Below are 23,258 nucleotides of genomic sequence, written 5' to 3'. Positions count from 1 at the left end.
GGAGGATACTAATATAAGGTGCCTGCCATATTCTGTGCAAAACTGGCCTAAGGCAAGTGTCATGTTAGGTGAATTCAGTTGGCTAATATACGAGAGCAGTTTTAATCAGTTTAATTTGATCTGTCTGCTAGGCAACAGATCATTTAAAATTTTACAGATACAAATACCTGTGGCTACTCCCAGCAGTATACTACCATTCCAAAATATTCTACCCCCAGGTAATCATATATTTTTGGAAAGTATATATTCTGACAAATCCAAAATGGGTAAATGTCTTTCTACTCCAAACTACAGTACCAACCTGCAAAATGGGTCGTTAGACCAGATCAGGATTTCTTCATAGCCTCATAAACTGATTTTAAGAACCATTAGTATTTTTAACTTCCTCTTCCATATCAGGCAAGATAGAATGATTTGTTCCAGTTTATAAGCACAGTGGCTTCCTTCTGGGCATGCGGGGGCACCCGCCATGTCTCTGTGGGGACGCCCGCCACATGCTTCCGTTCCCTTCTAGTGCTGGCTCCCCATGGTGCGCGCGCCAACGCACTTCTGGGTTTATGCGCAGGCATGATGACGTCACGCACAACGGCACGAAATTCAAATTATTTAAAGGGGCCTTTGAAAGAAAATCACTGCCCATTGTTAGGTTCAATTTAGCTTGTTCCTGGGTGCTATCCTATTTGAATCCTGATTGATCTTCTGTGTTTTGACCCTTGCTTTGCCTGACTATCCTGAACTCTCCAATCTGACCATTGCCTGCCTATTTATTCTGACCTCTCCAAGCTGACCCTTGCCTGTCTGACTATTCTACGTTCTCCAATCCTGATTCCTTCCTGTCTGACTATTCTATTCTGCTTGTGCTGGCCCGGCCTGCCTGTTCCATGATGTGTTGTCTGGCCTGCCCTCCTGAGGTGTTCTTCCATTTCAGTATCCTGGTGAGACGATCGTGCCCCTTTGCTTGTCCAGAACCGTTAGCTTTGCTCCTCTCACAAATAAGACCTGGCGGCATCCAATTAGCCGAGGGATCCTCCCAAGGTGAAAGGCGGCGGTTATAGGTCGAAGTGAGAGCCGAGACCGGGGAGCTTAGCTTGGGTTCTGGATTTAGGGTGCCGATATATAATAATATTGTATTTACTACTTTTTATTACTCCTCTTTTTATTTTTGCCCTCTCCTATTTATATTCCAGTCTCATATTCAAATCCGTGCATGGTTACTTGGGTAATTTGGATCCTAGCAACCAGCTTGCTGAAATTGCAAAATGGAGGACTGCTGAATTAAAAATGAAATAACTAAAAATATTAGAATTGTCTCAAAATATCACTCACTGCATCATATGAAAAGTTCATTTAAAGGTGAAAACCCCTTTAATGAATAGTTGCAGTACTATGACGCAGTGAAACTATTTTTTTTTGAACACTTGAAAAAAAAAAAAATTTACTTAATAAAAAAAGAGAAAATTTTGCCTGTCATATTTTATATTTTTTTGTGTTGATTCAGAGTATACTATTCATATAGAAAACCAGACTGTGTACAGTGTTTCCTGTTTGGGAAGGGTGGGTCCTTGCTGTTGTATTTTGCAGACTCTGATTTTGAACAGATACCAACACCACTAACCTGAAACCGTTATAGTTCAGGATATGTTACAGGTTTCCTCTGCATCTCTATCTGTTTAGAGAAGTGTGCCTTGCACAAAGAACAGATTGTTATACAGGAGAGAAAAGGCAATGACTATATATGCATTTCCTCTGATGGAGCATATTTCACCTTTTTTGTCTTGCCAGTTGCTGCTGTTAACAAGGAATACAATTTACTTTGAGATTGTTGGTGTTTCGCAAGCACTGGCGAGTAAAGGTGGCTATACACTCACCGCTATCATTGTACGATTATTCGACGATCCAGCTCTACACGTGTTCGTTAAAAAGAATGATCTTTCTTGGCAATATCTTTTCCCGGAAAGATCATAATTGTTGTGTCTATGGCCACCTTAACAAAGAAAGCCACCATTGCGCCGCCACAGTTGTGTTGGGAGATTGTACTGTTCCGTGATACACACAGAAAGTACTTATAATATCCTCTTTCTGCTAAAAGACACAATATTGATGTTGTGTTTATAGGGATTCTATCATGATTTTTATGATGTCATTTTTATTTCTAAATTACACTGTTTACACAGCAAATCATTCACTATACACTATAAAATTTAATTCCTGAACCAGCAAGTGAATTTTTTTAGTTGTAATATTGGTGTGTAGGCAGCCATCTCGGGTCATTTTGCTTGGCCGTGTGCTTTCAGAATGAGCCAGCACTTTCAGATGGAACTGCTTTCTGGCAGGCTGTTATTTCTCTAACTCACTGTAACTAAATGTGTCACAGTGGGACCTGGATATTACTATTGAGTGCTGTTCATATATCTACCAGGCAGTTTTTATCTTGTGTTAAGCTCCCCATAGACGCGACGATTCTTCTTGCCGAACGACCGATTTTAGGGAAGCCCGACCAATCCTTCAAAAGTATCGTGCGGTTAGTGGGATTCGAACGATCGTACATCTTACGATTTTTCAGCCGACATCTGTCATGAAATTGATCAGCCAGGTCAAAAAATCTTTGTTGGTCCCAGTGCAATGTATCTATGTTTGCAGCTCCAAGCAGGCAGCTCCCCTTTGTTTTCCTGGCAAATTGGTCTTTTTAGTTGATGGTCAATTCATATGATCGTACGATTGTTCTGAGAAGATCGTGGTCTCACGATCAGGATCTGATCTTTTAAAAATCTTTGGCCAGCTTTAGGGAGCTGTTATCTGGTAAAATTCCCATTGGTCTGTTAGGCTGCTTGGGGAAAGGGATGGGGGTGATATCACTCCAACTTGCCTAAAGTTTATCAAAGTACAAGTCACATGACTGGGGGCAGCTGGGAAACTGACAATATGTCGAGCCCCATGTCAGATTTCAAAGTTAAATATAAAAAAAATCTGTAAGAAGAAACAGATTATTAACTGATTTTCCATATTTTCTCATGACAGTATCCCTTAAAAATTGGTCAGTTCTGCTATTGGCTAGTGAATTGAGTTCCCTTTGTTAATCAAGTTTGCATTGAAATGCTTACAAGACTACAATAATATTTTAGGGTAACTGTTTGAAGCTATATTTTGATATTGATACGTGAAATGAAAAAAAACTGCTCTTTTTTAAACTGCTGTACAAAATGAGGTCAGGCATTAATGTTTTGTCTGTCATTTACAGCAGTAAGCAAGTGTTTGACCTTTGTCATTCATACAATTATGTATTTACTACTGTAGTGTAAGATTGGAAATTCCTGTGAAGCCTATGATCACCTCATGCTTCCATTTTCTTTGTGTATTTGCATTAGGTTTTGGTATATAAATGAGCATTTCTTCAGCATCAAGGCAAGGTATGTTTCATTTTAATTTTTTTCTATTTTGTACCCCACCAACATCTAAGGACAAAAGAATTCTAGAAAATGTAGGATGAAGAAATTCAGTAGTGAGTGGGCTTTGCTTGATTCAAAGTCAAACCAGGGCCTTCAAGAAGTTTTAAAGGAACAGTAACGTCAAAAAAGAAAAGTGTTTTAAAGTAATTTAAATATAATTCAGTGTTGCCCTGCACTGGTAAAACTGCTGTGTTTGCTTAAGAAACAATACTATTGTTTATATAAATAAGCTGTTGTGTAGCCATGGGGGCAGCCATTCAAAGGAGAAAAGGCTCAGGTTACACATCAGATAGCAAATAATCTCTGTCTATCTAATGGTGTTATCTGTTATCCATTGGTTAACCTGTGCCATATAGCCGTTTTTCAATTTCCACCATTGCTCCACAGCAGCTTGTTTATATGAACTATAGTAGTGTTTCTGAAGCAAACAGATCAGCTTTACCAGTGCAGGGCAACACTACATGATACTTTCATTACTTTAAAGCACTTTCACTTTTTGGTGTTACTGTTCCTTTAAGTAGAACTTTTGGTATAGCGTGGAAGGGCATACTGTATGTAAAAACAATTGTCAAGATGGCCATGTTCAACCCATTCAGGCAAACTTGATAAATGAGGAAGAAGATAAATCAGAGGTTTTACTGGTTCAGCACTGGCACCTTTCAAAAAGAGCTGCAGTGTTCACATATCTGCCATTTGCAGACTAGTGGCAGTAAGGAAGCTGTTACTCAAGATAACCCACATCGGGTGCTGTTGGCCATATATCAAACACAGTAGATTTCTTGGCCATAAAGCAGTCATTTTGCTAAAACAAATAAACAATGCTTTTTTTAGAATGCAAGTTAAGTACAATATTTGGCATATAATGGCATAAAGTAGGCACAGCAATCAACAGCAGTAGCTTTGCATTATCTCACTAGCAACAACTTTTTATTCAAGAACAAAAAACATATGCAGTAAAGTTAAGACAAATTCTTACGCAAAACACCCCAGCCCTCAGGAACAGAAAAGCAATTTTGACATTCACGTTTTCACTGCAGGAGAAATCTTAAGCACAACAAAGCAACTAAAAGCTAAATGTTTGTGGTAAGGCTTTATGTTTACTCTTATATTCCCATAGCAGTGACAAAGTACCCAACATTTTTGTAAATATAATAGTTTAATTTTGAAAGTTGACAACTAATCCTACAGCTTTCATGAAGGGCAGAGCTTAACATAAACACAACAGACTTAAAGGTAACCCAACCAACCCCCCTCCCTCTTTTGGACATGACCCTATTTAGTTTGGCCGAAGTAAACAAGGTGCATAGAAAAAGTTTCCCAACTTTTGATGGGCTCACAAGAGTCATGCAACTGCTCCCTCACCGATTTCTAGTGATGGATTCTGGGAGCTGAAAGGAGAAGGAAAGGTTAAAACTAAGTAAGCCTTATCAGAAAGGTCCATCTAAATATACCAGTAAACCCCAAAAGTAGCGCTGCTCTGAGTCCCCTGTCAAAAGAAACACAGCATTTCTTCCTTCTATTGTGTACACATGGGCTTCTGTATCAGACTTCCTGCCTTCAGCTTAAACCTCATTGCCCTGGGCAAGAGCATGCTCAGTTTGCTCCTCTTCCCCCGCCCTCCTCCCTTCTCTACTGTAATCTGAGCCCAGAGCAGGGAGAGACTCAGGCAGGAAGTGATGTCACACCACATTAATACTGCAGCTCCTATCCTAAACAAACAGAGAGTTTCTAGAGCTATTTACTCAGGTATGGTAAAACATTCTACAGAATAAATATAGCATTCTAGCTTGCACTATTGCAGCTAATCTATTGGCAATAAAATACCTCCGTAGCTTTCCTTCTCCTTTGTCTCTTTGCTCTCCAGAGAATCTGTGTACCATCCTTGCTACTGTGGGAGATTAATCTCCCCAAAATGGCTTCTGAACGGCAAGAATGTGAATCGCCAGTGCTAAGCGTTGCTTTGGTTTTCCGAAGTCCCCTCATGAGAAAGGTATTTTGGGGTGATTAGTCGCCCATAGTAAAGAGAATTTATCACAGGTGACTACATCTCCCAGTGAGCCACCACCCTTACATTTGCTGGCAAAACTAGCATATTACTTTATATTAAATTGGAGGTACAAATGGGTTACGGCCCCTGGGAAAGTGCAGCCTGAGGCAAGTTTCTCATCTTGCCTCATGGATGAAACAAAAATGGTCAAAAATTACAAAATCTGTGGTGTTGGGAGATGATGTGGATGTCATAAAGGAAAATCCTTAACCTTCCCAGTTCTCTTTACTTATTGATGCCTTCTCCCCCCCCCATTTAAGTATATAAGATAAATGGGGTAAAAGTGTATGCATTTCATTGCAAATTTTTAAATCGTCACTAAAAGTAAAAATCCATAACAATCATTGTAGACTTGTGTACTCCTCATGTTCTGAGCAAGCAAAGGTTCTAGCATTCATTTGTGTCTGCTCTGAAGTGTGGCTTAAGGTTAGGGCCAGACGGGCAGACCCCAACAACTAGCTGAATCTTCTTTTCTTCTCGCATCTGGAAGCCTTGTGCCGGCTCCGGCGTGAACAGATTCAGCGGATTTCTGCTCGAAATTCAAAGTCTCGCGTTTCTTTGTCGAAATTTGCAGAGACAGTTGATGCCTGACTGACACAAGGCTTCCAGACACGAGCCTTGTGTCGCTGAGTTAGACTAGTAGTCGGGGGCAGGCTTATATCTGATTTGGCCCTAGCCTTAAAGCCGCTGAAAATACCCGTTACTTGCTAAAGGCAGAAAACAATAGTACCTAAATGAGACTTAAACAAGGAACTGAACCTCTGAAAAGAACACATTGCATTGTTTTTGTGTGAGAACTTTAGATACATGAGTTTCCCTTTGAGGCAGATCTTCAATTTGTGGTTCTTGCATAGGTTAGTGTGTATGTGTGTACACATATACCTGGAATCTATCTGGGCCAAATAAATCCTGTAATAGCGCTTTCTAGTATCTTAAAGTTCCTAAAATATTTTATGAAAAGAAATTTATTCTGCGTTACCCTGCTTCCATTTGTAAAGGATAGTGGCACTTCACTAATATGACCATGGAGAGAATTCTAGAATTGGTCTGATTGTTGGGGTATATGTTGCCCCAACATTTCTGAGCAAACTACATAACTCTGGAGATTATTTTATATTACATTTGCTTGTTTTGTGTATTTTGCAAATTTTTATTCATTTATTGTGTTGCTGCTGCTCATTTAATACTGGAATTTTTGATGTATGTTCATTTATAAGCAGCGCCAGGAACAACCTTACTTCTTTAATAGTGTAGGGATTTGAATTAATATTTGAGAAAGTCCAGGCCTGGGAAATCAGGTTTTAGATGAATGATTTTATTAATACTACTGGTTGTTCTGCTTCCAAATCTTGTCCAGACTGTAACTGCCTTTACTGTACGGACGCAGGTTGTGCCAGAAAATGAACAATGAATTAGACGGATATGGCATTGGCTGTAATGTTTATAATGTCCGGTTTACAAGAAGGAAATAGTTCAGTTACAGCTAAGGTACAAATGTTTTCTTTAGGCAGTTTTAGTGGCAGAGTCCTAGAAAGCTTCTCCAAGCTATAGGTTACTGCCCAGGTGCAAATTTGCCCATTGTTCATACATGATGTAACTTTGGAGTAACACCCATGGGGCTTTTTGGCAAATAAGTATTTGTTTTTTGAAAATAGTACTGCCAAGATAATGGGGGCAAGAAAAAGGGGAGGAGAAATGATGTGTAACGAAGTTTAAAAGTTATTCATTTATTTTGCACCCATGTTTTTGGTATTGCATAGGAATAGTACACTCCAGCTGAACTCATGCTGTCTGGAATTCTCTTGTTTATTTACACATGTTAGTTTCCTAGGATCACTTGCAAAATATTGTTTTAGCAAAAGGAAACTGCCTAGTTTCCTTCTCATATACAATGAACATTGGAAAGAGAATGGGAGAGTTTTTGTCTGGCAAGCCAGAGATCTACAGTCAAATCTTCTTGTCCTTGCTATTTCCTACTACTCATTTTTTAAATAACTCAACAGTCTTAGGCTTTGTAGCCAGGATACTTATTGTACTGTTAGAAATATTTCACATCAAATTCAACATACCACACATGTCATGGTGGTTGCAGACTGATATGTATTCAGTAAAAGATACATTTCAGATTCATCCAAAAACTACGTGTTGTCTTTCTGCCTACCGCTCTCTCTGAGCCTGTGCTGTTACCTACTCCCCAGGAGTTCTTAATTAAGATTTTACAAATGTGTGTTGTCCTAGGAATTATTAACGTGTTGCACAGATTTACATAACTTGGCAGTTTTCCTTATGTGGGGCTAATCGCCCAGCTGTGACTTCTAAATCAAGGGGGGGAAACCAACCTTCACATTATTTAAAAAAAAGTTTCATGAAAAGGTACTGTAAATATGGTTAGTTTTTGTGTAGTATATTTTATTGCAACTAAAGTTAAAAGCAAGGTTATATATAGGTGTCTATATAAAAATGAAAATTTTCTGAGGAGAATAGAACTCTTTATTAATGATGCACCATGATTCTTTCCGTATAGTAATTTCAGGCATACTAATGCATGCAACCCACAAGGCCACATTTGCATGCAATTTCTTAGGTTTTATAGAGAAACTTATGAAGTCTGTACAACGTCCAAAGGGAACCTTGAAAATAACACTTCCTTGAGGCAGGTGTTGATTCCTGGGCTCACATCTGTCTGCTCTTTGTTTTTCATCAAAGTAGGCTAAACTATTGGTATTATTACCTTTGGTGAACAGCATTTAAAGGAATTGTTCAGTATAAATATAAAAACTGGGTAAATAGCCTGTCCAAAATAAAAAATGTTTCTAATATAGTTATTATGGCAAAAATGTAATGTATAAAGGCTGGAATGACTGGATTGTAACATAATAGCCAGAACACTACTTCCAGCTTTTCAACTCTCTTGGTTTCCACAAATTGGTTACCAGGCAGTAACCAATCTGTGACTTGAGGGGTCCACATGGGTCATATCTGTTGCTTTTGAATCTGAGCTGAATGCTGATGATCAATTGCAAACTCACTGAACAGTTATGTCCCATGTGGCCCCCCTTAATGTCACTGACTGACTCCGAGTTATAGAGCTGAAAAACAGGAAGTAGTGTTCTGGCTATTATATTAGACATCCAGTCACTCCGGCCTTTATACATTACATTTTTGGCTAACTAACTATATTAGAAACATTTTTTATTTTGGACAGGCTATCGATTTAGCCAGTTATTATTTTTTACACTGAAGTTCTTTTTTTTATATATATAAAGAATGATTGTAATGTAATATTTGGCTCTTTAGCTGTTTCTGCTGAACAAAAAGTCTGCTCAAGCCATTACAAGCAAACCTCAAATATGAGATTAACCTCACAATTTGAGAAACACTGTACAGGGCAACAGGGACCCCAAACTTGTTTCTTAAATCAAGTTAAAGGGGTGGTTCACCTTAAAGTTAAAAGTTTTGTATTTGATAAAGCGGCTAGTTCTAACCAACTTTTAAAATGGCCTTCATTTTTTTCTTTTTTATAGTTTTTGAATTATTATTATTATTATGGTTTTTTAATTATTATTATTATCATGTTTTTTCCATAGCATTAATGCCCTTTTTTTATTCAAGACAGCACTTTGTAGCCTCTGAATGACATTGTCTAGATATGCTGTTTATCCACAAAATTCCCCAAATTAGTACAATGACCTGTAGAAATAAGACACATTTGCAGAGTTAATAATTAAAATGAGTGGGAGCTTTGCCGACTGATCAAAGTTTGCAAGTTATTGAGGCAATCATCACAGCCATTTATTTCAAATGTGCTTCCGCCTCCAAATCTCAGAAATCCCCAGGATTTTACATGTGAGTTAGGAATTAACCATAATGAAGGAGTATGACTCCCTCTAGGTTAGAATTGGGCAGCCTGGTTCATATTTTCACTTTATAAGACTAAGGTCAGAGTTTTGGCTTTCACATGTCAAGTGCAAAAGAAAGTTGGGCAGAATGTTGCCAACCACAATGTGATACCAAGTTAATTTCTGTTTTCTAAAGAAGATACTGACGTGAGAATGTAGCTTGCTATGGGTTTCCAAGCTTCACTGCTTTTTTCGAAGACTTCAAGGTTGATTCTCCTGTGATCTGAACAAGTCGTTACTGTAGAAGGGACAAAGGCCCATGTCTAATTCCGCATGTTTAATCAACAACATTGTGGTTCCAATCCAAGATATCTACACCCAGATCTGATTTGACTTGTGTTACAATAGCAGATCCGTATTTATTTGCTTAAGACAACTTTAGCTGCGCAGGTTTTATTGTGGATAATTGGTCACAATTCTTTTGAGACCCCAAGCCCCGAATCATGAGATGCAGTTGTTATTATTCTGGTTCTTCCTATTACTTCCCAACTTGCTGCTTCTTTTAATATACCTGAAAATATTATGTATAGTACGTGCTCTGCAAGAAAAGGCCTCTGTAATAAAAGTCAAGTGCAAGGGGGATGTAATAAAGCTAGTGTGCAATCTGTGCTTAAGTCATTAAAGTTATCCTATATAGTCACATTTCCTTACATTGAAACTCCACGTAGATTTGCCCGTCATGAAATGGTTTGAAGCCTGCCAGCTTGGAAGAAATATTGTTAGACCGAGGTGCATAAAAACTCACCTTTACTATGGCATCTATACAAAAACAGTTGAACCAACCTGGATAAGCCTAGAGGCTTATATATTTGTTTTGCCTTGAGACCTGTTTTGGGCAGAATAAAAAAACAGCAATTGCTCACTCTTGATTGTGGAATGTGTGGGACACTAAAGTCACCCAGGAAATATGTCTAGTCTTCATAGGTTGTGCATACATTCCTTTTCATTTTGCTATGGCTGTAAATTGAGTGGGTATATGTTCTAGCTTGTACCTATATTCCATGCATGTAAATTGCCCTTTGTACACTTATGGTTGGCTGACTCATAATTAGCTCAAAGGCTGAACCCACCCAGAATATTATCAGCAAAGTCCTAGATAGACTAAATCTACAAGTACACCCAAGTAGTGTCTTTTAAAGGCTTTTACTTTTTGTGTAGTCTGCAGGTCTGGCCTATAAGTAAACATTGTTTCTCCAGTGAATGACTGTTAAACTTTAGAGAGCACTACACACCGTAGAGAAGGTCTTGCTACATATTTAATGCTTGGCACAATCTCTTGTGCAATACAGTGCATTTTAGCAATCTGAATGATTTTGCATGTGTGAAACCACAAAACAGCTGAAGGGCTAAGTTTGTTGTGTTTTACATTCCCGCATGTTTCTCTAGCTTTTCATTGGGTGGTCTCACTCAACATGGAAAGCGGATGTTAAATTAAGGTGCAAAGCTAATGCATCATTCGGCAGCACAACTGGCAATTGAAGAGAGGCTTGTGTCTTCTCCATTCGGCTTTTTAAATATTTTACTTCCCAAGTATATTTAGTGTGGTTATGTGTTTGATCTGAAATACATGTACGTATGTAAACCACAGTTACATACAGCTAAATGACATATTTCCTTTTTACAAGGCTTGCATGAAGTAATTTAACCTCTTCACCGTCAAGCTGCAATGCAAATCCATATCCATATAATGGACCCGGAGGTCCAAAAAAAATATTTAAAAAAAGAAAAAAAAGCGAAATACGAAAATGAACAACATTAAGTTCACCTTAGCTAAAGAAAGAGGAAGAAGAATTTTTAAACTTTAATTGCTGGTATTTATATTGCGCTAGCACATTTCCGCATTGCTTTAGAGGTTTAACCTCATCCCTGCTCCAGTGCAGTTTGCAATCTTTGATCCTTATCACGTTCTTACTTGCTAGGGTCAGTTTTATAAGCAGCCAAACCTGCCTGTATGTTTTGGAGTGTTGGAGGAAACCCACACAGACACTATATTCATGCATAGGCCAGCTGAAATTACTTGGGGAAAGGAAATGTTTGAGTGGGCCCTACCTTTCTGTTTGCTAAAGTTCTATCCCTCATAACTGACATTCGCTTGAGTTGGAAGCTCCGTGCATTGAGTTGAAGGAGAGAATTCAATTTGAGGCCAATTTGTTTGTGGGCAGGGCAGCAAGTGAGAATATTTAATGCAATTACATTCATGAAAAAAAAGCGATGATGTATGGGAAGGCATTCCCTACCCAATATAGATAAATGGATGTAGTCGAGACTGGGACATGTACCAAATTTTTCAGCAGGGTGTTTGCACTGGCAAAATCTCATACATTGCCACCAGAAGCACCTTTTAAATGGGAGACTAATATCACCTAAGCCCATAGGGAGCATATCTTCAGACACCCTAGCCTTGAACTGGAATTGGATTAGGGTGATCACTCTTTGGGGGACCGTGTACACTGTCTATCTTTCCTCCTCTAGAAACCACGACTGCCACCCGATGTAAACTGCTATTATGAACATTCAACCTCATGCAGCGTATCACTGGGAGAGTCACCAGAATATCTGTTGGTGCAACAAATTAAACGGTAGCCGTGACTCAAAACAGGGCTGTATTGTGCAAATTAAAAAATGCATCGTCACCTCAAGATCCAACACTACTGCATAAGGGTTAAAAAAAAATTGTAGACGTAAAAATTTAATTATAATATGTACAAAGCAATCCGTTTTTGAAACAAACATATAATTATCTAATAGTTTTAGCAGATTCTGCTTCTTTAGAACACTTTGTCGGTCTGCAATGGTTCATAATTGGTCATGAAAGCTAGATGAATATGAAAACCTATATTTATCACTGCAGAGAAAGAGCATATTGTGTACAATGTATTGTAGAAAGCGCTGTCTAAGTGAATGGTGAATTTCGTGATGGTTTACAGCTTTCGCTGTGTGACCGAAGAAAAACTGTAGCTACAATGCTGCTCCTGTGTGATTTGTAGCATTCATAAATATTGTACTCAAAATAGTCTTACAAAGTAAGGTCCTTCTGTTCTGCCAAAATAAAATAAGAACACAGAGGGTACATTCTTCCCTTAAGGACATTGTATTTATATTCTATACCTTTACACCTCTATTCCGAAGGTTATGACTTTGCGCTAGAAATAAACTGTTCCTCTAACTGCTTTCAATGTTGGTTAATGCTAGTCGCTAGAGTTCATCCAGTTCCTTGCATATAATATACAGTCTTCATTTATAGAAATTCTGCCTTCTTTTGGGTTTTGCAGTTCTTGTGTGCTTTAGTGTGTTTTGTCACCCTGGCGATATTCAGAAGCTGAATACATTCGTGACCTTTGTATGTACACTAGGAAAATTGGTACACCGTGTTGCATTTAACCATTAAATGTAACTGTTGGTTAATTGACCAGTGGGTTGTTTTGAAAAATAAAACCAGGTATACACCCAGCATGAAGAGAAGAAATTGGAGAACCCAACACAGGAACATTTAAAAGTTCATATCTTTATTTGTCAGCATTAAAAAACACACATGGCATTATGGGCCTGACCAGTTTCGGGCGCTTCCACCCTTCATGGCACTCGGCATGACCCCACTGAAAACCATCTCTGTCCTAGTATTTCATTGTCGGAGGCAGATCTGATTTGTGTCTGTTGCCGGGTTTAGTAAACTATGCAACTAAATGCCAGAAGGTTGGAGCACTATTGGAAGGTCATGTAAGATAGATGTACTTGCTGTCCAACAGGTGGGAAGTAGTTATCAAGCCCAGTAAGTGTATGCATTATGTATATCGCAACAGGAGGTTGGTGTCATTAGTTGAATTTCTCTGAAAATTTTGGCAGCAGAGCACATAGAATTGTCCCAGTCAGATAATATGGGTAACTGATTGATATAATCACGGTATACCTGGAGTTGTGTTAAATATTTTGTCTGGGAACAAACAAAAGCTAAATAACTCAAAAACCTCAAATAATAAAAAATTAAAATCAATTGCAAATTGTATCAAAATATCACTCTCTACATCATACTAAAAGCTAACTCACAGGTGAACAACCCTTCAAAGGCACGTGGAGCACTTAGCCTTAGCTGTTTGTACTTATGTACATACAGTATGTCTATATAATAATGGGTTACTGGTGGGTTATTTTCCAATTTCAGGCACATTGTGCTACACATGATGTCCAGATTGCTCTACCAGTAATACCTTAATTATATAGTGAATAAAGTACCACCTTTTGTTATAAGTTACCAAGGAGTTCCATGACCAAATAAAAGCACAAGGCCGAAGGCAGAGTGTTTTTATACAGGCCATGGAACTCCCAGGTCATTTCTAATATCCTCATATTTTGCTACAGGTGTACTTTATTTATTGTAATACACAAGTCTCAGTGAGTCATGTGACAGAAATGACATCACTAAGCTACCTTTATAAGGATATAAACCATGAAAGCCATGAATATCCTGTAAATTATATCCTTATGAATGGTGACTAGTGATGTCATCAGTTATAAACGGTGAGTAGTGATGTAATTTTTTTCACATGACTCCTAAAACTTGTGTATTATATTAAATAAAGTTGTTGGAAAATATGAGGATATTAGAAGTAACCTCGGAGTTCCATGACCTGTGTAAAATCACTCGGCCTTCGGCCTCGTGCTTGTATATGGTCATGGAACTCCTAGGTGACTTATAATATCCTTATAGTTTACAATAGGGGGTACTTTATTCACTATATCATGTACAGGATATTCATGACTGATAAAGTTCTCTTATGGGTAGCTGCTGTAATTCTCGACCTGGGCAGGGCAGTGTGCAAATCTTTAGGATTCTAATAAATTTCCTTTCTCATTTTGTTTTTTTCTTGAGCAAAACCTCCCAGCCAGGAAGTGGTGTTTTTATTCCCAAGTTCAGCCATATGAGGTAATAGTTCTGGATCTCATTAGTCGGCTTCCCTTCGCTGTTTATTATTTTTTTTTTCTTTCTCGTCTTTGTTCTCATATAGACAGAAACGGGAAACCTGCTGGTATTACTCATGACTTTTGGTGCTACTTGAATGAACTTTGCAGTGGCGATGACATCCCAAACCAAGTCACCGGGCATATCTATATTCCTTGTATTCATATCCCTGTCACACAATAGTCTGTTTAGATCACCACTGAAGAGCATCAACACCCCCAAGGTCTCATTCAAAAGAGGTTAATTAGCTTTGCTGAAAGCAAATCTATTCTAAATAGATCATTTGTTTCCACTGTCTAAACTGAAATGGATACAGATCCAGTGAGATACAATGTATTTAGTTATTGAGTTATACATTTTCCAGAGTAAAATTGCAACAATAATAAAACGCCTTGCAACATTCACAGTGCTGTATAAAATAAATTACATTTGCTAATATAAATACTGTTACAAACTCTGGATTTTTGAATTCAGAGAATTACTGATAATTAGGCATATACATTTACTGAGCAGGGTGTGCACATTAAATTAGCCCTAATATCAGGGGTGTGACTGAGAAGATGTAATATTAAGGCCTTCAGTTGGCCAACCCATGCTCTTGTTCATATTAGGGATGCACCAAATCCACTATTTTGGATTCGGCCGGACTCCCGAATCCTTTGTGAAAGATTCGGCCGAATACCAAACCAAATCCGAACATATGCATGTGCAAATTAGGGGGAGAAATGTTTTACTTCCTTGTTTTCTGACAAAAAGTCATGTGATTTCCCTCCCGCCCCTAATTTGCATATACAAATTAGGGTTGGGTTCGGCCTGGCAGAAGGATACGGCCGAATCCTGCTTAAAAAGGCCGAATCCCGAACCAAATCCTGGATTCGGTGCATCCCTAGTTTATATGACATGTTAGAGATACTTTTTTTTTTTTTTTTCCAAAACACGGTTAAAGGGGTGGTTCACCTTCAGACAACTAGTTGTTTTCAGATAGATCATCATAAATAAAGACTTTTTCCAATGACTTTCAATTTTCTATGTGTGACCGTTTTTCTAATATTAAAATGTAAATTGTAATTTTTCACCTTCTGAATCCACTCTGGGGGGGGGTCGCCAACCCTGTAAACTGTTCTAAATGGATACATTTAGTTGATATATTTCTTATCTTTGTCCCTGCTGAGCAGAATCTCTGGGTTTCATTACAGGCAACTGTTAGAATTGATACAATAGTTGCTAATACTCCAGAGATGCGGCTGAGAAATGTATCAACTAAATGTTGCAACACTGTAACAGTTCTGAGTCTGCACCTGAATTACTGAGCTGCCAGACTCAAACACCAGAGACGGGGGCATTAAACTTTAAACTTAGATTTTGGAAAAACAGTAAAAAATAAATAAGGGAAAGTAATTGAAAAAAGTGTTTATCTGAAAACAACCGAACTGAAAAAAGTGTTTGGAAGGCGAACAACCCCTTTAAAGGGGAACTCAGGCTTCCAAACCAGAATTTGATAAAGAGGCCCAAAAAACATAAAACCCCTAATATACCCATCACAGTTACCAATTTCTTCAAAAAGTATGAATACATGCTATTTTGAAATCCTGGCAGGGAAGGAGGGACTAAACACAGATGTTTCAAATTGTAACAACTTCTCCACAGCTTACAGACAGCAGGAACTACATAACCCACAATGCATTGCACTGTGATGTTCCATTCCTTATTGAAATCACATGTGCAGGCAATTAGGCGGTTTGGAGGATGCAGGTTTGGAGGATAGATGGCTGCTGATACAAAGTAACAGTAGTCAGACAGATCAGCAGCAGAGCAGGGGGTTAGGCTCAGGGAATGTTCCAAACCATTACAAATCATGAGCAAATTGCTTAAAATTAATTTTACTTTTCAAAAAGCTTGAGTTATATTTGTGTGGAGTTCCCCTTTTATAATGCTCCTCCAGCAGTATTCTGCATTGAAAGCATTTTTTCAAAAGAACAAATAGATTTTTTTTTACATTTAATTTTGAAATCTGACATGGGGCTAGACATGTTTTCAGTTTCCCAGGTGCCCCCAGTCATGTGTTAACAATAGGAATGCAACAAGCTAACAGCTCCCTGCACAAGATATCAGCTCCCTGGTAGATATAAGAACAGCACTCAGTAATAAAAATACTGTGACTTCTCCAGTTACATTGAGATGAAGTGTAAACAGTGTAATTTAGAAATCACACCATCACAATCATGACAGAATCCCTTTAAAAGACTAGTTGCACCAAAATGAAATTTATTATTTTGACTGAATGTACTATACTTTTGTATTGTGTGTATGTATATATTCCTCTGTTGAAGAAGAAGATATATTTTATATATTTAGACATATTTTATTGTACATTTTTTTGGGGATTTTTACCCCATCTTACTTTTTAAGATCGGTGCCATAATTATTGCTGTGCTCCCTGTATGGTGGCAGGTATTTGAGTTGTGCTGATGTTTTCCTTTGCATAATCAAACCAGTTTTTAAGATTACACTGAACTGGTATAATCACACATAATGGGTACATAATTATCTAACAATAGCTTAGGGTTAAGTATTGTTTGTACAGCTCCTGTAATACTACCGCCAAACTGTGCAGTGAGCAATAAGCCAACAACAGATTAGGTGATATACAGGTTAAATGAGTATTTATTAGGGCAAGGACACACAAAGCATAGGCTCATCTGCATATTTTTGCAGGCTGAGAGAAGCCAATCTGCTCCATGCCCCTGCTCCATTCATAAGAAGTCGGGCCGAAGATACCTCCTTTTGCGTAATTGGACTGACCCCTCACTCAAGCTGCACTACGTGTGAGCTCACCCAGGTGAATCTAGTTCAAATCAATTGAGATGTTGTACTGAGAGGATCCGCTCCTCTCAGCCTGCCTGTTCACCTTCCAACACATTTTTCAGTTCAGTTGTTTTCAGAGAGTTCATCCCAAAATACTTTGTTTAATTACTTTTGTTTTTCTATTTGTGACCGTTTTTCTAATATTGAAGTTAAACGTTTTACTTTTGACCTTCTTATGTCTTTCTGAAGCAGCTCGGGGAGGGAGTTGCGGACTCTGTAACTATTCTAAATTGAAACATTTAGTTGATACACTTTGTTATCTTTGTCCCTGCTGAGCAGAATCCCTGACTTTCATTAAAGGCAGCTGTTAGAATTGATACAATAGTTGCTAATATTCCACTGATGCTTCTGATAAATGTATCAAATAACATCGCAAAAAAAAAAACAAACAGTTTAGAATTTGCCCCGATTACTCAGCTGCCAGACTGAAACACCATAGACGTTCAAAAATAAAAGAGGAAAGCAAGTAACCAAAGTCTACTACTGGTGAACAATCTGAAAAAAAGTGTTTGGAAGGTGAACAACCGCTTTAAAGGAAAAGGAAACCCTTTTGCAAAAAACCCCCCCGGGAGATGCCCCATACTCCATATTTAGCCCTCGGCGCAGATTCTTCCAGCGGAGTTCCACGCATCCATCTTCTGCGTCCTCGGTAAGCTGAGTGGGAGATTGGCGATTTCAATGTAATTCCGCGCATGCGCAGTTGTCTCAAACCAGTAAACTGCTCCAACAGCTGCTTCTCAACAGCTGCTCAGAGCCCAGGGAGCATGTGAGTGTCACAGACACTTTCCAATATAGTGACCCCCTGTGACAAGTCCTGGATCATTGCTGCTATTGACAAGCTGAAACTTTAGGCTGGTGCAATACGTGCTGTATATAAAACATGGCGTTTTTAGCCATATTCGTTTTTAGGGTTTAATTCTCCTTTAAGAGTCAGAATTTGCAGTGCTGAAAGGGTAAGACAGGCCTGGTGCATCTGCAATTACATTTACAAATAGTAAAATAATTTGTTTTTTAAAATATTAGACTTGCATAATATTAAATTTTTTAGACAAAATGTATTTTTGTATTTAAGCTAGATAATGTTTTAGATACATTTTACAGTATTTTTCCATGGCCCTCCATTAGTCTGCGAGCTTATTTTAACAATTCATGGTTCCAGTCAGTGCTGTGATCATGATTTTCAACAGGCCAGTGTGTAGGATGGGAATACTGCCATTTTGGTACCTTTAAAACATAAAAAAATTAGTTGTGGTCTGGTACTCGCCAAGCTTAAGGCACATTGATGTTCCAGTACTCTGGGCCAACCTGGAGTGCTCCAAACTGCTGTAATTTGTGAACTAAATGTTTTTCATATTTGTGTGTGAAGGTGAGATTGCACACTTCTCATTTACATGCTGCGTGACAATTGACTTGCTTCATATGACTTGCTCCTAATAAACATCTTTCCTCTTAATGTTCAAATCTACTTATAAATTCTTATTGTGGGTTATCAGTAACATGTCCACACATCTCACATTATCGATCTGCTTAATTGTAATTCTATGATCTTTCCAGCATCTTCTTCATTTTCTGGGTTCCCATTCAGCCTACTAGTTAGATAAAATTATTTTCCAATCAGATACCTTTTAACAAAGATGTGTTAGTCAATATTCCACATTTCTTCCATTCCTTCCTTGTTCTTCATATTCTCCAATGGAATTTCTGTTATTAATTATGTCTTTTGTTCTTGTTACAGTGCCCTGGGTCATGAAACTTAACCCACAGCAAGCTCCACTGTATGTAAGTTCATCATAACTGAAGATCAGTTTCTATGTTTTTTTTTTTTTATCCTTAATGAACTTCGATATTAATTTTAAAATACCTGTATCTGACAGTAAAACAGTGGCCAGTGTTTGAAATTTTCTAACCTGGCTAGTTGACCGATATCCAAGTCTTGTCTCCCACCATACACGCACTGAATATCGTACTTTCATTTTGTACGATAATATCTGTGTGTCTGTCGCCACCTTAAAGGGGACCTGTCACCTGAAAAAATAACAAATCCTATTTTATCACGTTTGTCAAGCAAAATAAACTTTAATTACACTATATAAATAATTTGAATATTGTTTCCTCCAGTCTGGGAATTCATAATTATAGCAAGCAGGCAGGCGCCATTTTGTGTACACTGTTATTAATGCAAGTCTTGCATCAGCTTAAAATCTTGTTTGTGCACCAGAATGGGGGACCTGAAGTCCATCCCCATGCCCTGGCTACACAATTAAATGGTAAAGAGAGAGGGGGAATGTGTGGAGAGCAGTGACATCTAGGAAGTGCTGAATGGAAAGTGAAAGTAATTGTCTGCCCCGCCTCTATGCCTAAGGCATAGAGGAGGGGCAGACAATATTTGATTGACAGGTGAGATTTTTAAATTAGTTTACAACAGCTATGATGCTTTAATAAAAAAACTAATTTGGATTTTATGTTTAATAAATAAGTTATGTTTTATTATACAGCTTTTTATATCTGGGTGGCAAGTCTTCTTTAAGTCTTACGGCACATGAGGATTGTCAATTAATGCACCTTTTGTTTGGTTAAAGTGAGGGGCAGATTTATTAAGGGTCATTTAGTAAATTAGAATTTTCAATTTTTTTTTTTTTTTTTTTGGTGTCGAAATTCACACATTCAAAATTTTAATCCCCCTACTCAAATGTAATTTGGAATGTGAGATTTATCACAGGTCGACCACGGAAACAGTCCTATCTCGAATATTCGTTACCGAAAATCTGCCCAGTTCATGTACAAGTCAATGGCAGAGGCCATTTGAGATGTTAATAGCCTTCCTAACATTCAAGTCTTTTTTCAAAAACTTGATTCAGAATTATTCAATCAAATATTAGACATTCAAATTTTTTCTTATAAAAACCTTCAAGTCACATTGTGACTATAGTCAAGTTAAGAAAAATTCACTTGAATTCTAATTCGACCTTTGATAAATGGACCTCCCCATGTCAATAATATTAAATATGGCTCAAAAGTATACTTATGGCCCCCAAATCTGTTTTAAAGTTATAACTGACTTATAACTTGTTTTTTTTTCTCAGCTCTTTCCCACCAATGCATATTCCTGCTGATTAACCAGTAGTTTATAGTTACTCACTGACCCTAAAATACATTTTTATCGGGTCTGAAAAAATGTAAAATCCAATACCTGAGAACTAAGAAATTTAAGAATTTGCATGCTGGTGTTCGGTGAAAAACTTGCTGCTATAATTGCTTGGGTGACATCAAACAGTCATGGTCCCCTTGGATTGTTTTTGTGGCCATACTTTGTTCAACAACTAAAGAGCTTTGTAAGTCATAATTTTACACATTTGGGAGTTGTAGTTCAGCAGCAGCTAAAGTGAAATACTTTATAGATGTTTTTTTTCCCCTTTAGCCCCAGCCAATGCTAAGGTAGTTGGTAGAAACTAGAAAACAATGTATAGTTGAGTTCTGTTTCAGTGCATAGGCCCTTGCCTCTCGTCAGTTTTATAGAAGCTCTAACTGTAATTTATCCTGTCTTCTGCTGCATACTGGATGGAGATTAAGCACACATTTTAGCAATTTAATTGCCTTCCAATACAGAAGCATAATTTTCTTTGTGGCATGTCTTAAATATGTAACTGTCACTTCTCCTTTATAGCATGTAATGTAACTTCCATGTCCATGAGCTTGTCTTCCAAATATACTCCCTTGCTGCCCAACCCCCATTTCCTAAATTGAATTTTCCATTTGTGTTTATGTAATGGAATTATAAACAGAAGGCTGTAGAATTATATTTCTGCTACAGTTCCAGTACTTTTTTTAATGGCACTAATAACCCTTCCTGCAGTTTCTGCTTTGGATTACTTTTTTTTTTTAATCCTACAATCCTCGCTTCCTCCTCCCAAAGATCCTCGGCTTTATTAGCCTCATGTATATGTGGACTGTCATGTTTGTGAATATGGCCAGAACTGAACTAGATGGTAATTGTAGAGGGCAGTCATGAGAAAAGGCAGACTTTTTGGTTTGTGCTAAAATGTATGCACATTCTCTGTATACAGAGATATAACGTCACGCCCACCCACATCTGACTTCCGGGTTCCTTTTATAGACCCGCCCCGCCGATGACATCACAAAAGGGGTGGGACGAGCAGGCACGCGTCTATAAAGCCAGAAGGCGGAAGCTGGCATTTGAAGGTGGTAGTGGGGGAGAGAAGGAGAATAGCTCAACCCGCACCCGCTCGCCACCCACGAAGAGGAGTGTGAGGTCGGCCCGAACCGTCCGACCTGCGGGTGCCCGGTCCGCATATCACTACTGTCCAGCTAAAGGTTATGGGATGAAAATGGCCCTCCAAAAGAATTGTATGGCTGCATGTACTTCTCTAAGTTACAACATTTTTAGTAACACAATATACACAGGGCCGTATTTATGTATAGGCAACAGAGAGTCTGTGCCTAGGACAGCAGCTTTAAATGGGTTGCCCTTGGGTGCCCTATATAACAAATTATTTTTTTTTTTAAATAGAAAATCTCCCATCCTTCATGTTGGGGGGAGGGATGGGGGTGAGGAGTTAGGAGCACAATTTTTACTGTTATTGGCAAAAATGACATCATACATTGTATCCGTGACATCACTTTCGCAATGTGGGGGCTCCCTGAGGTCTGGTGCCTAGGACATACTTATACATACTTATCTCTACATTCACATTTATAACTATATAACTATATAACTATATATATATATATATATATATATATATATATATATATATATATATATATATATATATATATATATACCACATATATATGGACCAGTTCCTTTTAATGTAACTTATAATAAAGCTGAAGTTTTAACTGTTTTTCAAATCCCAGTGTGCACCTCTACTTTTTTTGGACTATTGGATACTACAGCCACAGTAGGTAGCACCTGGGTCTATATTGTACCTGTGAACGGAGTGCGCTGGATTTTTTGGATTTTATATATATATATATATATATATATATATATATATATATATATATATATATATATATATATATATATATATATATATATATATATATTATATTATATTATATGATGTTGATCTTAAGATCACAAGAGTGTGGATATTAAACTTGTTGAAGAACTTAATGGCACTCTGAAAAGCATTAATACAATCTCCCACACACAACCATAAGCTGGCCATAGATGTAAAGATCTTTAAAAGATATTTTCGTTATCGTGAGACCACGATTATCTTGAAACGATCGTTTAAATGTACAATTTGCCATCAACTAAAAAGACCGTTTCAGGCGATATTGCCAGGAAAACTGAGGGTAGCTGCTTGCTTGGACCTGCAAACATAGATAGATTGCACTGGGGCCAATACATTTTTTTAACCTGGCCGATCAATTTTTTGACAGATGTTGGATGAAAAATCGTTAGATGTACGATCGTTCGATTCCCACTAATCTCATGATAATTTGACGGATTGGTTGGATTTCGCTAATATCGGTCGTGCTCCCAACTAAAGATCTTTGCGTCTATGGGAATCTTTACAACCCTCATTGTGCATTGTCCATCTATGAAAGCCGGAAAGTTAGAAAGTGGCCTTTGATGTGTTGATCTTTTCTATGGGAGAAAAAAAGATCCTCTGTCAATTTTCACTTTTTGTAGATAGACTTTTTTTTGCAAAGTCCAGACAGGTACATGCATGCATGTTTTTATTTTTTGGGTTGGGGGGGGTTTGTTTCACACATGAGTTCTGCATGTTTTCTAGTTCTTCACTAAAGCATTTTTGATTTCTTTAATCTAAGTTTAAAGGTGAATGTTCCTGTCTCTGGTGTTTGAGTCTGGCAGCTCAGTAATTCAGGTACAAACTCTAAACTGTTATAATTTTGCAACATTTAGTTGATCCATTTCTCAGCAGCATTGCTGGAGTGTTAGCAACAATTGTATCAATTCTAACAGCTGCCTGTAATGAAACCCAGCGATTCTGCTCAGCAGGGACACAGATAAGAAATGTATCAACTAAACGTATCAATTTAGAACAGTT

General features: G+C 37.9%; 1 protein-coding gene across 12 annotated transcripts in view; it reads left to right on the top strand.

Annotated features, from left to right (window-relative positions):
• The window catches only part of akap13.L (A-kinase anchoring protein 13 L homeolog), a 185,204-nt gene that overhangs the window by 15,206 nt on the left and 146,740 nt on the right, over positions 1 to 23,258 (top strand). The window contains exons 2-3 of one of the 12 annotated variants that reach the window (XM_041586859.1): positions 3,366 to 3,407; positions 18,950 to 18,993. The exons of 10 other annotated variants lie outside the window; for them this stretch is intronic. In XM_041586859.1, the coding sequence (XP_041442793.1) occupies positions 3,380 to 3,407; positions 18,950 to 18,993 (72 nt within the window). In that variant the 5' untranslated portion in view covers positions 3,366 to 3,379. The remainder of the gene's footprint in view (positions 1 to 3,365; positions 3,408 to 18,949; positions 18,994 to 23,258) is intronic. One more of the 12 variants, XM_041586861.1, reaches the window with a different exon arrangement.

Source organism: Xenopus laevis, chromosome 3L (genome assembly GCF_017654675.1).
Source record: "Xenopus laevis strain J_2021 chromosome 3L, Xenopus_laevis_v10.1, whole genome shotgun sequence".
Lineage (NCBI taxonomy): Eukaryota > Metazoa > Chordata > Amphibia > Anura > Pipidae > Xenopus > Xenopus laevis.
This window is presented reverse-complemented; position numbering and strand designations above follow the sequence as displayed.